Source organism: Lissotriton vulgaris, chromosome 5 (genome assembly GCF_964263255.1).
Source record: "Lissotriton vulgaris chromosome 5, aLisVul1.2, whole genome shotgun sequence".
Classification (NCBI taxonomy): Eukaryota; Metazoa; Chordata; class Amphibia; order Caudata; family Salamandridae; genus Lissotriton; species Lissotriton vulgaris.
The window spans coordinates 1,737,959,551-1,737,975,479 of NC_141693.1; the positions used below are offsets into that span (position 1 = coordinate 1,737,959,551).

A 15,929-nucleotide genomic window follows, 5' to 3' on the forward strand; every position below is an offset into this window, starting at 1 on the left:
TATGAAGAGTAGGCCTGAAGGCCGCGACTGGAGCATTTTGAATCGGTGGGCGAATACACAACGACAGAAACGTGATAGTAACAATACAGAGTGCAGAAATTAACAGCGACCCGTAGGGAGTCTGAAACGGTCTTCAACTGGAGCATTAGAAAACACGCCTGAACCAGACGGCTGAAAGAAAACAATTAAGTAGATACCCAGCACATTATAACTAAGAAAAAGTCGCTTTGTCTCATGATGCAAAAGACTTCTTCGAAGAAAAACAACTTGCACACATCCGGACCAAACACTAGATGGTGGAAGTATGCAGAGCATGTATATCTAAAGGCCCACATGCCTTGAACCAACTATGTATGCGATATATAGTCACTAAAGGGAACTGGCCCAAGAATATACTATCTGGGTGATGGAAATGTGATCACAGAGGTAAGCCAATCGACCTCAGATTTCCGAGATATTGTTCTAGTACTAGATATTGGACAACTGCACAAAAATCTGTTCATTTACATTCTGTGCAGGTTGGCCATTGGGCATCAATCAGCAACTGAATATTATAGTTCTAAAGCTCCGGTACATTCCGAGCAGCTACACAGGCCATTGCTGGTAAAATACAGACTATCATACAACTCAAATAATGCCAGTCAATCAAATCGGCAACATGCTATTATAGCAGGAGTACACAGATTGAAAAGATGCACCATTGTGACAGGACGAAACTCTATCTTTAATTGTCTATCAGTGCATTCAGTACATTAATATTATCTTCACACACATCCATAGACAGGCTTAGCACCTGCTCAGTGATGAGTTTAGCAGAAGGATCACTTTATTTTGGCCACTGCTTTTCAACCATTGCTGAATTATTTTACAGAAACACAGAAGCCCTTTGGCAGAAGACAGACCAACACCAGAGCGATGAAGCCTACCTGGTGCCTGGTTGCATGTCTGTTATTGTCATCCTGATTGTGGGACAGCATCCTCTCCTCTATCTGTTTATCCCGGCTGTGTGCTCTTACCTAGAAATCAGCACAAGTCTATCAGTCCTGCTGCAATGCATGCACTCAGACAAAGCAAGCAGGATGTTCCCTGGAAAAACATGGGAGGATTTCCAGGCAGAGCGTGTGCAGGGTTCTTACTAAATGATTAATGAATATACAGCAAAAAATACAAAGCTATGAGATTTTACTGTTTGGCTGTGACATAACCCTTGTGTAGCAATTCAAGTAAAAGAAAACACTGGAATACCTTGCATTCATCTGCTGAAAGATTGTGATACAGCGGACACCCTGAGATTGAAAAGTGCCTTTCGTGCTTGCCTGTTAGATGACCTATGTAGAAAAGACAGACAACTTGAATAAGCAATGTGGTCATCAGGAATTATTAATAGCCAAGATCAAAATACAATATACTGCAACACATCAAATGTAGCAAAATACTCCACTTCCCATAGGTATTTTTCCAGAGGTATGTTTTTAAGGGAGCTCCACCAACATCCACTCTTTATAGGACAGTAATCTTAATACTAATTCAGATACTGAAGAGTCCTCTCTATATATTCAAAAGCCGCCCTCTCATCCCCCTCACCTGTATATCTCTAGCTAGAGTACATTGCATGAAATATGCCATTACCTAGTGAGTTGCATCCTGGGGTAGGACATTTCATGTTGAAGTTATAACTTTCATGGAAGCGCCGGCGCTTGGGACGATGGGAGAGGTCACTACCAGAATCCTTCATGGAGAGATCCTTAGCAATACTCTCATCATGTGACACATTAGGACTGGATATATCAATGTCAGACTCAGACGATGGAGCATTCCCAGTTGGAGTACGTGGGGGTGACTCATCATGGTCCACAGCAGTCTTAGTGTCTAAAAAGAAATAAACAACATTAAACATACCACCAGTAAAAAGAGTAGGTTTTACTTAAGTTTACATCAACCTTCCCCATACTCATAAGTTGCATACACTTAGTCACAATTGAACACCCCATACCTCCATCACAAAAGTCAACCACTTGCTCAGTTTCCGATCCGGACAAGCGAGCCTGTCGAAGTGGGTATTTTTTCGGACTCACAGGTGTAGGTGGTTGCTGACTGCGGGTCACCCTCTTGGTGGGAAATGCAGGCTCCTCTGCATCAAACGACTGCAGATTGCGAACTGGGCTGGAATCTGGTTTAATAAAAACCACAGTTGTATTCAGGGCAAGGACAATGAATCACTGAAGCACACCCTGTCTGAATTAACATACAGAATCCTACCAGGGAACAAGATTTAGAAAAACAGTTTGGAAACTAGTCCTTTGGTTTTCTGGGGATTTTATTTTTTAAACACGAATTGGAAACAACAAAGCATAGCACACCTGAGAATAATAACTATTTTTTTTTTAACTCTCATGGTCAAGCAGTAGGTCAGCAAGGCCCCAAAGTACAGTACAATGTCAGTTTAAGAAAGATCAATCTGATAGGCCACTTGGATACAAGATCTTCTGTAATAACCTTCATGTGTTTTTCAGCATTTATGTTACCGCTCATTTATGACCAATTAGATCATAAATGTGAAGGCCAAGAAAGATACCTAGAGGTTATAAGGAAAAAAAAAGAATGGATTCTTAAGAGATTTCCTCAAATTAAGAGTGCTAGCAGCCAGATGAATATCACAAGGAAGTGACATTCTCAAGTGATGAGCCTGTGTGGAGAACAAGTTTATTTTTACAAAAAGGTGTGGGGGTTCAGGAGGGACTTTAGAGGGGTGCAATGCTCTAGCTCTTTTAGATAGACTTCTCTTTCAAGAGGCTAAATGGATATTTTGTACATGGGCCCTGAGCCTAAGAGGTGTTGATAACAGCATTATTGTGTTGGACATTTGATGTATACCTCCCAATTGTTATTCTGCTATATATGTAACTTGATAACGTACGTATGACCCTTTCACACTATCATGCAAAATCAATTAAAAAATATATATATTTCTTTTAAAGTTCATTTATACAAACGAAACAACCAGTTTATTTATGCAAAGGAGACAAATAACGGAGAACTAAAGATTTCCTTTTCAGTCATGGGTCCTTCACTGGACAATTCATAACGCTACAACAGAATGGTAAACTCACTCCCCTAAACATGGAGGACATTAAACCAGTGAAATAAAAGGAAAATCAAATCGTTTTTCTGAGCTTTACCTACTTGTAGGTTATTTTTCTAGTCCCAATCCAGCACAGTGAATTACAAAGGTATGAACTCATGTCAAGGTGATTGCTGTGCAATTTTCACAAAAGAAAATAAGTTACTTATCTGTAACTACAGTTATCCAGTATTGGTATCTTTCATAGATTCACATGCCTGAATCATTCCCAGTCGCCGAGGCGGGAGTCCCACAGTACAAACGTAGTGCCATAAGTAAATAACAGTAGTAGGCCAAAAGAAAAAGGCGTCAGGCCTAAATTTTAGAAGCCTATCTACATCATTATAACAAAAGAACCAAAAGTTCGCTCCAACCAATCATCTACCAGCACCCTCTAGAACACTCCCAGCAGAGTCAGCTCGCCTCAGATTTTCTTAGCACAAGTGGGAAGAAAGATTCACCAATAATAAAGAACTGACTCGCCGGGGAGGAGGGTGGGTGCATGTGAATCTGTTAAAGATACCAATACTGGAAAACTGTAGATACAGATAAGTAACTTGTTTTCTTATCCAGTATTGGGGTATCTTTCATAGATTCACATGCCTGAATCAGTGTAGCAAGCAGTAAGCCGAATGTATTGTCATTTGCGGATGGCGGGAGACAATGTTCATATACTCCCAAATTGCATTCACAATGTCTGAGAAATATAGAAATCACCAAGCCTTTAAGAAATCAAATCCATATTAAAAGACATTATTGAAATAAAACAAATTCATCAATATCAACATACAGGAATATATATTCAGATCTTTAAACATATAAACATGCAATTTACATGAAACATGGTAGCATATAGAAGGAAAAAATACCTGAATGTGACTTCAATGAAAGAGATGGCGTAGGACCGCCTGTCCAACAGCTGCATCATCTCGTTGTGCAGACTGAAGACAGTAATGCTTCATGAACGTGGGGACATTTTTCTATGTCGCAGCACAACAGATATTTTCTAGAGTCACTCCAGTAAACAATGCTGTAGAAGCGGCTACAGTCCTTGTAGAATGAGCTTTGGCTTTTCTCTGCAAAGGTGCGTTGGCCTTGTCATGACAGAAATGATTCATAGAAGCCAGCCACCTGGCTAAAGTTGCCTTTGTTACTGGAGTCTCAAGCGTCGCTTGACCATAGGCCACGAACAGTTGGTTAGATTGTCTGATGTCCTTGGTTTTTTGTAGGTAAATTATAAACAGCGTTTAACATCCAGAGAGTGTAATGCTCTTTCAGCTGGAGTGGGTGGATACGGAAAGAAAGTTCTCAACCTTACCGGTTCATTCAAGTGAAATTGAGACAGCACTTTAGGGATGAATCTAGTATTTGTTCGAAGGGTTACATAATGTAAAAAGTGTTCTAAGACAGTGAAGGCTTGGATTTCACTAACCCTTCTTGCAGAGGTAAGACCCAGGAGAATGGCCACCTTCCACATGAGAAACTTGAATTCAGCTTTGTGGATCGGTTCAAATGGTCGCTTCATTAATTGCGCCAGCACGGTATTGAATTCCCACTCTGGGGGGGGTGCTCAAACTGGAGGGAAAGTTCGGAAAAGCCCTTTCATAAATTGTTTGACAAGCGAAGATGAACAGGGCAAAGAAACTTGGCGCATTTTCTGAATCTGGAAAGAGCAGCAAGATGGACCTTGACCGATGAAACGTAAAGCCCAGACTTTCCTAGAGAAAGCAAATAAAGAAGAATTGGTTCCACAGGAGCATGAACTGGGTGAATACTATTCACCTCACAACAAGAAAATCATTTCCATTTTAAGTGTGGGGAGGTGGATCAGATTTTCACGTGAATTATGTCATCAGTGATGTCCTGACCACGTCATTACTGATGTAATATGCGATGTCATCAGCAGTGCATTGCGGGGGCACGCGGTATAGTTAGCTGAACTAACTATAACAGCAGAATTTCTCTGTTTTTGTATGAGTGAAATTTTTATATTTGTATTGGTTTGTATAGCGCTAGAACAGACCCCCGAAGAGGTATCTCTGAGCTTAAGAAGAACTGTGAGGAGAGGCAACATATTCCAACAGGATCAGCCAGGACACCTCAATCCAAAGGTGGGGCCCGAGACATGAGAGAGTTCTACCTCCTAATCTGTCCCTTTTCACTCGAGGTACCAATAAAAGGTGTTTAGCACCTGAAACGTAGGGATCTGGGGGGAGCATAAGGCAAAAAAAAAAAAACATTCGGCGAGGTCGGAAGGGCCCAAATTAACCAGAGCCTTATGAATGATGCAGCAGGTTTTGAATTTAATCCGTTGACGGATGGGGAGCCAGTGCAATTTCACAAGAAGGGACGGGGTCAGAGGTGGAACATTAGGGACCAGCCGTGCCGCCGTGTTCTGCACCACATGCAGTCTGCCGAGCAAGGCATCGTGCGCCAAAATCAGCAGACCGTTGCAGTAGTCCAGGCGACTTAAAACCATTGCCGGAACTAAGGTTTTACGGGCAGAATCTGGAAGCAAGGGGAAGACTCTATGTAGCAGACCGATTACATGAAAGCAGGAACCAGATGTTTGGGTAACCTGTTCTTTCAGGCTAAGGTCATGGCCTAAGCAAATCCCCAGGTTTTTAACTGTGAGCTGGGGAGAGGGAAAGGGGCCCAGGTCCATAGGCCACCAATCCGGGGTACACAGTAGGGGAGCCTCTCCAAAAAGCAAGATCTCAGTCTTTCCTACATTGCACTGGAGGAAATTATTCCGCATCTAGTGTGATATTGCCCTAATCCCATTAGAGAAGGCTAATTGCACAGAGGATGAAAATGTATTGACCGGGAAGAGAAGCTGGGTGTCGTCGGCATATGATATAGGGATAAACCCATAAATCATTATGAAGTTGGCCAGGGGAGCAATATTGATGTGTAAAAAGAGTTGGGCTCAAACATGAGCCCTAAGGTACTCCCTTGGTCATAACCACCAGAGCCGACTGATACGGGCCCAGATTGACAACCTGAGAGGGATCCCACAAGAAACTTTTCATCTAGGATAAGGCTGAATTCCTTAATCCAACTTCCTTCAATCTTCTAAGCAAAACACTATGGGAAACTGTGTTGAACGCCGCAGATGGGTCCAACAGCACCGGAATCATAGAATGGCCCTTATCTAGGGTCATTCTGATGTTGTCCGTTATTGTAAGTAATGCAGATTACTGGATTCAAGCAAGCCGGGCTGAGGACGGCTGGAATGCCAGAAACCGGTCTTCTGAAGCTTGTTTCCGGTCCAGGGAAGACATGGCTTGGCAGTTCGGGCTGGACTGTTTCCATGAGGCACAGGGTCAGACTGATTTGCATGTAGCCATGTCTGAACTGGGGTGGCAGAGTGGGCTAAAGAACGGTGATGGATTAAACCCAGATCCTTTGACTGGGTGTGAGTGTTTGATTGATTCAGATGCTCCGTCCATCACCACCCCCTTTTGTACCGTAGTTGTGAGTATGGCTGTCCTCCTGGGGGGTCATTGCTGATTTCCGGGCTGTCTTATTCGGGACTCGTGGTTCCCCGGGGGTCCACAGCCACGGAGGAGGTGAGACTATGTGCATTACTGGTTATTTGGTGTGACCCGCGCCAAGTTATATGGCTCCCGCTCCTAGTGGGGGTGATCAGGGGCTCATGTTTAGGCCCCAGAGACTAAGGGTATCGGTTGGTCCCCTGAAGTGGCCTGGACTCGTCTTCCGGCCTCGCCGGGGGGTATAGAAGCGGCTGATATTTTGAAAGATTTAGCGCAACAGCACTGAAGTTCTGACTGCTTGAGCCGGGTTTTAAGCCGCCTAACCGACAGATGTATACAAATGTGCAGACTGATATTTGATGGTTCCGCTTAGAGCTCTCGCCAAGGTGGGGAGCTGACTGGGTCCCAGGACCCGCAGTCCCCCGTATATATGTGTGGGCGTACTCGCCCTACACTGCGAAGGAGCAAGGGATTCGATTCTTTGTACTGGTTTCCCTTCTTTGGGTTTTGGTGGGGGTTGGGGGCGGAGGGAATGGAGGGGTGTGAAGGTAGCAGGGGATTTGTGACTCACAGCAATGCTAAGATTGAGGGGTCTTCGCATACATGGAGGTTCTGTGGTAGGGAGGGACTGGAGGGATGGGAGGCCACATGGGAGGGTTGACGTCTGTCATGGTTAGGCAGACCAGAGACACACTTGCAAGTCTGGGTGGGATGGAGGTCAGGAGGGTCAGTCACTCGATAGCCCCTTGGGGTTGGTTGGGGTGGGCACCCCCTGAAGCGCAACGTCTTTGGTTATATCACTGATGCCACTTACAATAGGGACATGGAATGTTAAAGGGCTGAATTCTCCCCAGAAGCGCCAAAAGATTTGGAAATATATCAAGGACCACCAGCTGGATATAATTGGCCTCCAAGAGCCCATCTAACCAAATCAGAAGGTGCCCGCCTTAAACACAAACAATTCCAGCTTATTTATAGGTCCTCTGCCTCCACGAAGCACAGAGGGGTGGCCCTTATGTTCCGTTCTGCCCTGCACTTTCAGCCTATGGGAGTTAAGAGTGACAAAGAGGGGCGTTGGGTCATGGTGAAGGGCCTCCTGCGGGGCAGACTATGTACCTTTATCGTAGTGTATGCTCCTAACACTGGCCAGAATGGGTTCCTCCGTGTCCTCTTGGGGAAAATCACAGACTTTGCTGGAGCCTTTGATTTTCATGGGGGACTTCAATTTGGTGTGGCAAAAAGACTCAGATAGCACTCACTCACAGCGATCTGACATGGGCTTGTTTTCCACTGACACGCAACACACGATTCAGGACATGGGCCTTTTTGATGCATGGCGGTCCATGTACCCCCAATCCAGAGACTACACATTTTCTCCCACGTTCATCGCTCCTATTCCCGCCTTGACTACTTCTTCCTCAGCCAGTCCCTCCAAGGTGATCTCCGCGAGGCCAAGATTTTCCCACTGTCCGTTTCTGATCATAGTCTACTTGCGATGTGCCTTCATTGGGGCCTGAAAGGTCGGACCAACCCTAGATTGTATTTCCCGGCGTCCTTGGTACGGGACAAAACCTCCTGTGACACTGAGGGGAGCCATCAAGGAGTTTTTTGCTCTTAACGACTCGGGGGACACTTCGGTCTTCCCCACATGGGACGCCTTTAATGCGTGCTTTCGAGGTCACTGCTTAACCCTGAACGCTGCTCTTAACAAACCGCAAGGGTCGGGAAAGGGAGCAATTCGAGGAGGAATTATCCACTCTAGAGAAAGCGCACAAGGCGAATCCCTCCAGACAAGCACTACATCAGCTAACGGCGGTTAGAGGGAAACTTCGGGCACATTACAATAACAGGGCAGAATACACTCTGCTAAAATTACGACGTCTCTCCTACTCCCAGGGTAACAAGGTAGGAAAGCATCTTGCCAGACAGCTGCAGGATAAGAGGGAGCGGGAGTATATTGGAGGTATTCAGGATGCTCGGGGGGACCTGACGCACAAGGATGACATTAAGGCTGAGCTCTTCGGAACCTTCTACAAAAACCTATATTCGGGGGACACTCTTGATTCCTCCGCGCAAAGAGAGTATCTGCAGACCTTACCGTTGCCCCAGGTATCGGCAGAGTGGAACAAGACGCTCTCTGCTCCCTTCACTAGAGAAGAAGTGATGGCTGCCATTAAGGCCTTGAAACCCCATAAGGCCCAGGTGACGGACGGGTACACGGCCATTTTCTATAAGACCTTCGCTTCTGAACTCAGTCCATACCTAGTCCGGTTGTTCAACAGTGTGGCGGACGGGGCGAGACTTCGGGAACGATGGCTGAGGCCCTGATATACATCATACCCAAACCCGGGAAGGACCCTAGCAGGCGTGCCTCCTATAGGCCAATTGCCCTCCTGATTCTAGATGCGAAACTATTCTCTTCCATAATTGCACACCGGCTTATTGACCTGATGCCGGTACTCATCCATCCGGAACAATCAGGGTTCATTAAAGGGCGCAAAACCCATGACAACACGAGGCGGGTGATACATCTGATTGAAAAGGCCAACAAGTTCAAAATCCCAGCGGTCCTGGTGGGACTTTACGCCGAGAAGGCGTTTGATAGGGTGGACTGGGGGTTCTTAATTCAGACGTTGAATGCCTTTGGCTTCTCCTCTAAATTTTTGTCTATGATTCGGGCGAACTACCTTTCCCCCAGTTCCAGAGTAGCGGTGAATGGGCACTAGTCTTCCTTTTTTGAGCACTCGCGGGGCACCAGGCAGGGATGTCCCCTATCGCCTCTGGTCTTTGCACTAAGTATAGAACCTTTGGCAACTGGCGGTGAGGGCCAACTCCGACATCCAAGGCCTGCCCTTAACCGGAGAGGAGCATAAGATCCCTCTCTTCACGGACGATGTCTTTCACTTCCTTTCTGCACCAGCCCACTCCCTCCCTCATGTGCAGGCGAAATTGGAGCGCTTCGAAGCTGTAGCGGGGTTCAAAATAAACTTCGACAAATCCTACGTCGTTAACCTCACTCTCTCCCATTCTGAAGTCCTCCGTCTCAAGGCGCTTATGCCTCTTCCATGGGCTGGATCCTCTGTTCAGTACCTGGGGATTCATTTGACCTCCATGCAGGGAAAACTCTACTCGGCCAATTTCCCCCCGCTCTTAGCTAAGATTCAGGCCGACCTTGCCCGGCTGGGGAGGATTCACGCCGTTAAAATGTCCCTTCTTCCCAAACTGTTGTATTTGTTCCAAGCCCTTCCCATCGAGCTCAATGGGGACTTTTTCCGGCGAGTGAAATCAATGCTGTTACGCTTTATCTGGCAGAGGGGACGAGCACGCTTTTCTTTTGCTATTTTGCTCAGACCAAGGAGGGAGGGAGGAGTGGGGCTTTCTGACATCCAACTATATTGTAAAGCAGCACAACTCCGAGTGCTAGTGGAATGGACACAAAAGGATTCATAAAAACACTGGCTACATATGGATCGGAGCGTTGCAGGGAGGACGATCTGGGATTTGGTAGAGTGACAGGCCCAAAAATGTTTATATCACCACCCCCACCCGCACTACTTTGAAAGTTTGGGACTCGGTCTACAAGGATGATAGGTGGACTACCTTTCACTCCCCCTTTACGCCAATACATTTCAACCCCGCCTTTCCCCCAGCATTAACCGAGGGTCTCTTTGAGGCTTGGAAGGAGGGCACCTCGTCCATAACTTTGACCCACTCACCTTTGAAAGCTGTAGGAGGGACTATTGAGTTCAGGACAATGAACGGTACCACCACGCACAAATACTTCACTGGGCGCTGTCCCCTCAAGTACGAGACGCAGCTACACGGCCCCTTACGAAGTTTGGGGACTTTCTTACCAAGACCTCCTCCATGAAGGGTGCCAACACTTTCATATACAGGTTCTTACTTTCCACTGCGATTTCCCCTAGACCAGATACATGTCCATGTGGGAGGGAGTCCTTAAACAAGACATCACCGACGTGGAGTCGACACACTTATGGTCGGATATAGCAAAGTTTAACCACTCCGTGGAACTTAGGGAGGCGCACATGAAAACTATGATGGATTGGTACCTATATCCAGTCAAGTTACGACAGATATTCCTGGTACCTCTGATAGATGCTGGAGGGGTTGTGGCCTACTAGGGGATGTTCAACATATCTGGTGGGACTGCCCCGTTATACGACCGTTCTGGGAGGAAATTCTTGCCCAAATTAAAGAAATGTTGGGTTACCCCATTCCTACTTCGATCCCAGTCTCGAACATCAGACTAAGGCAGACAAAAAGATTATGTGGCTATGCATTGGGGCGGCCAAGCTCACCCTAGCCGTGGCGTGGAAACAGAGGGAGGCACCGGCTGCCTCCCTTTGGCATTCGCGCCTATGGAAGCTACTGAGTTTAGAGCGGATGGCTGACATCTTCCTGGATGATTTTAAGAACTTTGAATTCCGCTAGGGCCCATTGGTCGCTTTCCTCTCCAAGGGTCTTCCATCTGCAGTGTGTCCAGCTAGCGTTAGAGCCCTCCACCTCTTCCAACTTTGATTCCCTGACACTACGCGTTCTTGACCTCCGTCTTATGTAAGTTGCTACCACCACTGGGGAGGGGCGAGGGTTTTGGGTAGGGAGGGGTTATGTTTTTTGTTGTTATTTGTGTGTTTAATTCTAATTATCATTTCCTTTACGACAATGCCAGCAAGAGAACTGGCTTGTGGAAGCTATCAGATTGTCATACCGCAATGCGGCGGCTATTAATTTGTGCCTTGAGACTGTAGGCTGCTATCCGAGCCGCCGGGTGGGCATCAGCCCTGAGCCTTCACAACATCTCCACCTCAATTGGCAAGCTGTTGGTATTCCCCATCTATGTCAGAAGCTGTATCCTCCAGACAGCTACTTTGTGTGTTAGGGGTCCGGCTTATTTGGGGTTTCGACTTGCTTCGCTATGTTGCCTTGGGCTTTGATTTCTCTACTACCCCCTGCGTGGGAAGATGTGCGGGATTGTCGCTTGTTTCTGTTTTCAAATACTAATAAACATACCTTTGACAAAAAAATAAATAAATAAATAAATCGCTGTACAACGGGAGATTTAAACAAAGATGGTTGATCCGGTAAACAGATAAAAGCTGATAAAACTGATAAATAACCTTTTACCGTAGCTACAGCAAAACCCTGCTGCGGCAATGAAAGAGCAAATTGAAGTATTTCTGACAACCGAGCTCTCAAAGGATCAACAGAATTCTCTCCACACAAGGATACAAATTTAGACCACCTATATGAGTAGATAGACTTGGTGGAGTGTCGCCTGGCCAATAAAATAACGTCCGCCACGTCGGGTGGGAGAGAAAAAGAATTCAGTTTGTCCCGTTCAATCTCCAGGCATGAAGGTGCAACTCTGAAGGTGAGGGTGTAGAACCTGCCCCTCCATTAGCGAGACGTGGTCTGCCTTGAAGGGAGATGGAGCGGAGGGTGCAACAAGAGGTGAAGAAGGTCCGTGTACCACATCCTCCTTGGCCAATCCGGGGCGATCAATATAATGGGCCACGTCTTGGCGAATCTTCCTCAGAACCCGAGGAATCAAGGATATGGGAGGAAACGCGTACACGAGTTGCAAGCTCCGACTCAACTGAAAAACGTCCCCCAACGCTCCCTGCCTCGGAGACTGCAGAATGACGGGCAGTGTGCGTTCGAGAGTTGCAAACAGGTCCACCCGAGGGGTTCCCCGCGTCTGGAAAATGTGTGGAACTCCCTCCGGATGAAGCCTATACTGGTGGTCATCGGAGAGCTGCAGACAGACTGTCCTCACGCATGTTCAGCACCCCGGCCAGATGATTTGCCATCAAGCAAATCCGATGGTCCTGAGCCCAGGACCATAGCCGCAACGCCTCTCTGCAGAGACGGTATGACCCTACTCCTCCCTGCTTGTTGACATACCACATCGCGGCAGTGTTGTCAGCCAGGACTTGAACTGACTGACCGTGGATGCAAGGGAGAAAGGCCCTGAGCGCCAAATGTATCGCCCGCAATTCCAGCAGGTTGATGTGAAGCAACCTTTCCTCTGGAGACCAAAGACCCTTGATCTCCAGATCCCCCAGATGAGCACCGCACCCTGGGGTAGAGGCATCCGTTATCACTGTGGCAACCGAAGGAGGAAGATGAAAGGGCTTTCCTTGCGAAAGATTTCCCTCCACGCTCCACCAAGACAGATCCACTGCAACTTCTCTTGCGATCCTGACTGACACCCTGAGATCTCCGTTGTGCTGGTACCACTGCCTGAGGAGACACCACTCCAGCGCCTTCATGTGCCACTGTGCATGGTTGACCAACAGGATGCCGGAAGCGAACAGACCAAGCAGGCGAAGGACCTTCAGAACGGGAACAACTGCTTCACTATAAAACTGAGTAACTATTTCCTGAATGTCGAGAATCCTTTGCGGATACGAAAAAGCACGACACACAGTGGTATCTAGTACTGCCCCTATGAACAGGTTGCGCTGTGAGGGCACCGGGTGAGGCTTGGTTACATTTATCGAAAAACCCAATTTGTACAACAGCTGGGTGGTAACCTGTCTTCAAAAGCGAGTCGCCCAGGTAGGGGAAAACCGGAATCCCCGACCTCCTGAGATGGGCAGCCACCACTGCCATCACCTTGGTGAAGACTCGAGGTGCGGTAGTAAGACCAAACGGAAGGACCACAAACTGGTAATGTTGCGACCCACCCGTAGAACAGAGAAACTTCCTGTGCGACTTCAGGATTGGGATGTGAAAATACGCATCCTATAAGTCAATGGACACCATCCAGTCCTCTTGCTGAAGAGCTAGAAGAGCCTGCGCTAGGGTGAGCATCTTGAATCTCTCCTGCTTGGGAAACAGATTCAAAATTCTGAGGTCCAGGATAGGACGTAACATGCCATCCTTTTTGGGAATCAGGGATTACTGGCATCCCGGACCGCTTTCCTGCTCCGGAACCACCTCTATTGCACCTTTTTGGCACAGGGTAAAAACCTCCTTCTGAAGAAGAAGTAAACGATCCTCCATGCAAAACCCTTGGCAAGGAGGGTAAGGAGGAGGGAAACCCTGAAGGGAAGGGCGTACCCATTTTCTACCAGACCTAAAACCCAAAGGTCCAAAGTGATCAATTTCCAATCTTGTAGAAAATGGGTAAGCCGGCCTTCCACGGACCTACATGATCCAGGATGGCGGATCTAGGGATGCTTTCCTGCATTATCAGTAGGGGTTGGGGAGGTAAAGGAGGAGGAAGAATGTTGACGTCCAGTTCCACGAAGGTGACCTCTGACTTTACCCCTGCAGCTCTTATACAAGGGGTTTTGCTGCTGTTGCTTGAGGCTATCTGGACCCACGACAGGAAGACTTCCCAAAGCCACTGTATCGTTTATACCCATAACCTCTTGTCTGAGTCTGCAGACCCAAAGACCTTGCTGTTGCCTTACTGTCCTTAAATCTTTGCAGGGCAGAGTCTGCCTTTTCACTAAAAAGTCTGGACCCATCAAATGGCAAATCAAGAAGAGCAGCCTGCACATCAGGAGAGAACCCAGAAGATCTTAACCAAGTATGCCTCCTTGTCGCAATGGATGAACCCATTACTCTGGCAACAGAATCCACTGTATCCAGGCCAGATTGGATGCCCTGGAGAGCGGCAGCTTAAGAATCCACCAACACCTCACTCAGATTCCCCCTGTACTCCTCCGACAACTTAGGAAGAAGCTGTTTAGCAGAGTCCATTAAGGCATGAATAAACCTGCCCAAGAGACAAGTGGTGTTGGTTGACTTCAGTGCCATGCTGCTGAAAAGACCTTCTTCGCAGACTGTTCCAACTTCTTGGAATCCCTGTCTGCCGGAGCCTGCGAAAAGAAACCTGTAGATTGCTTCTAACAAGAAAGCCTGCACCACCAGACTCCCATGCGAGGGGTTAGAAGAAAGGAAAACCAGATCTCCAGGAGAAGGTCTATATCTTATTGAGACGGACCTCGAAAACGCAGGAGCCGAAAGAGGGTTGCGCCACACATCAAGGATTGGCTCAGTCAGTGCATCATTAAAGAGTAGAAGTGGTTCAACCACCGAAGAAAGAATGAAGCACTTCCTAGAGAAGATTAGGCTTATACTCTGCCATAGGAAGCTGCAAATCTAAAAGCTCCGCAGCCTTCCTAATAACTGTATAATAAGGAGCAACATCCTTTGAGGGGAAGCCTTCTCAGAAGCAAAGTCCCACTCCGGAGAAGTGTTAAGTTCACTTGCCTCACACAAGTCCTCAAACACATCTTCTGTGTTATACACTTCTCCTTCCTCCCTCCCTCTCTTCAGCCTGGTACTGCTCCTCTTCCAATAATCTCTGCACTTCTCTTCTCGAGTGAATCTTCGGTTGCGGCTTGCGGCGCCACACGCGGCGTGGAAGGTGGATCTACTACCCAAGCCAGCGCCGATCGAATTAGAGAAGCTTCATGGGATAGAGCCGGGGACTGACCATACGGCATAGACATCCTCAGAGCCGAAAAGTGCCAAGACCTTGTCGCTGGCATAAACTGCATGAAGGGGGACTGAGGATACTGATGAGGCACACCCAAAGTAAACGCCATATAACCCATGGGACCCAAGCGTGCACCAGAGGGGTACGAGGCCCTGGTGAAAACGTCACACATCGCATTCAGAAATTGCGAGGGATCCGAACCTGGCGTCGTAAACTGAGGGTATGGAGCCGGTACGAGATCCGAACGAGGTGCCGCTGGAGTCGGAGCTGCTGGAGACATAGGTGGAACAGCTGGAGCCAGAGGAACATCTGTATCAGCCGGATTCGACACACCTGCTGGAGTCTGTGAGAATCTCTGCGTCAATACCTGCTCTGGAGTCCCTTTATATGAAGGAGATTGAGCCGGAGTGACCTGAGGAGACACTAAAGGAGAAACCAAGTCCTTTTCTGGACGTCGAGGAGCAGTAGAAGACTACCTCGACATCACAGCCTTCGAGGATCGGCGTCAAGAAGCAGGTCTCCTCTTATGCTTCCTCTTGGAGTCATGCGACGTCAATGACTTGGACCTTTTCTGACCCCTATTTTTCTTTTCTTGCCTTGGCCATATAAAGCTTGGCTTCTCGTTTCTTCAACGCCTTAGGATTCATCTTCCTGCACGAAGAGCAACCCTTGACGTCGTGGTCTGAAGACTAACACCAAAGACAATCTTCATGCGGGTCAGTAATTGACATATGTCCACCGCACTCCTTACAGGGCTTAAAATCTGACTTCCTTGGGGCAGACATGATGAAAGAGAAAGAGATACAAACGAAATTACTAAGTATCCAGTCGAAGT

General features: G+C 47.3%; 1 protein-coding gene across 9 annotated transcripts in view; it reads right to left on the reverse strand.

Annotated features, from left to right (window-relative positions):
* KAT7 (lysine acetyltransferase 7) overlaps positions 1-15,929 on the reverse strand; it is a 707,790-nt gene that overhangs the window by 487,730 nt on the left and 204,131 nt on the right. For 5 of the 9 annotated variants that reach the window (XM_086923976.1, XM_086923975.1, XM_086923974.1 and 2 more), the window contains 4 exons: positions 1,994-2,170; positions 1,630-1,869; positions 1,246-1,328; positions 927-1,016 (listed from right to left, as the gene is read on the reverse strand). In XM_086923976.1, the coding sequence (XP_086780102.1) occupies positions 927-1,016; positions 1,246-1,328; positions 1,630-1,869; positions 1,994-2,170 (590 nt within the window). The remainder of the gene's footprint in view (positions 1-926; positions 1,017-1,245; positions 1,329-1,629; positions 1,870-1,993; positions 2,171-15,929) is intronic. The other 4 variants (XM_086923978.1, XM_086923977.1, XM_086923972.1 and 1 more) reach the window with 1 other exon arrangement.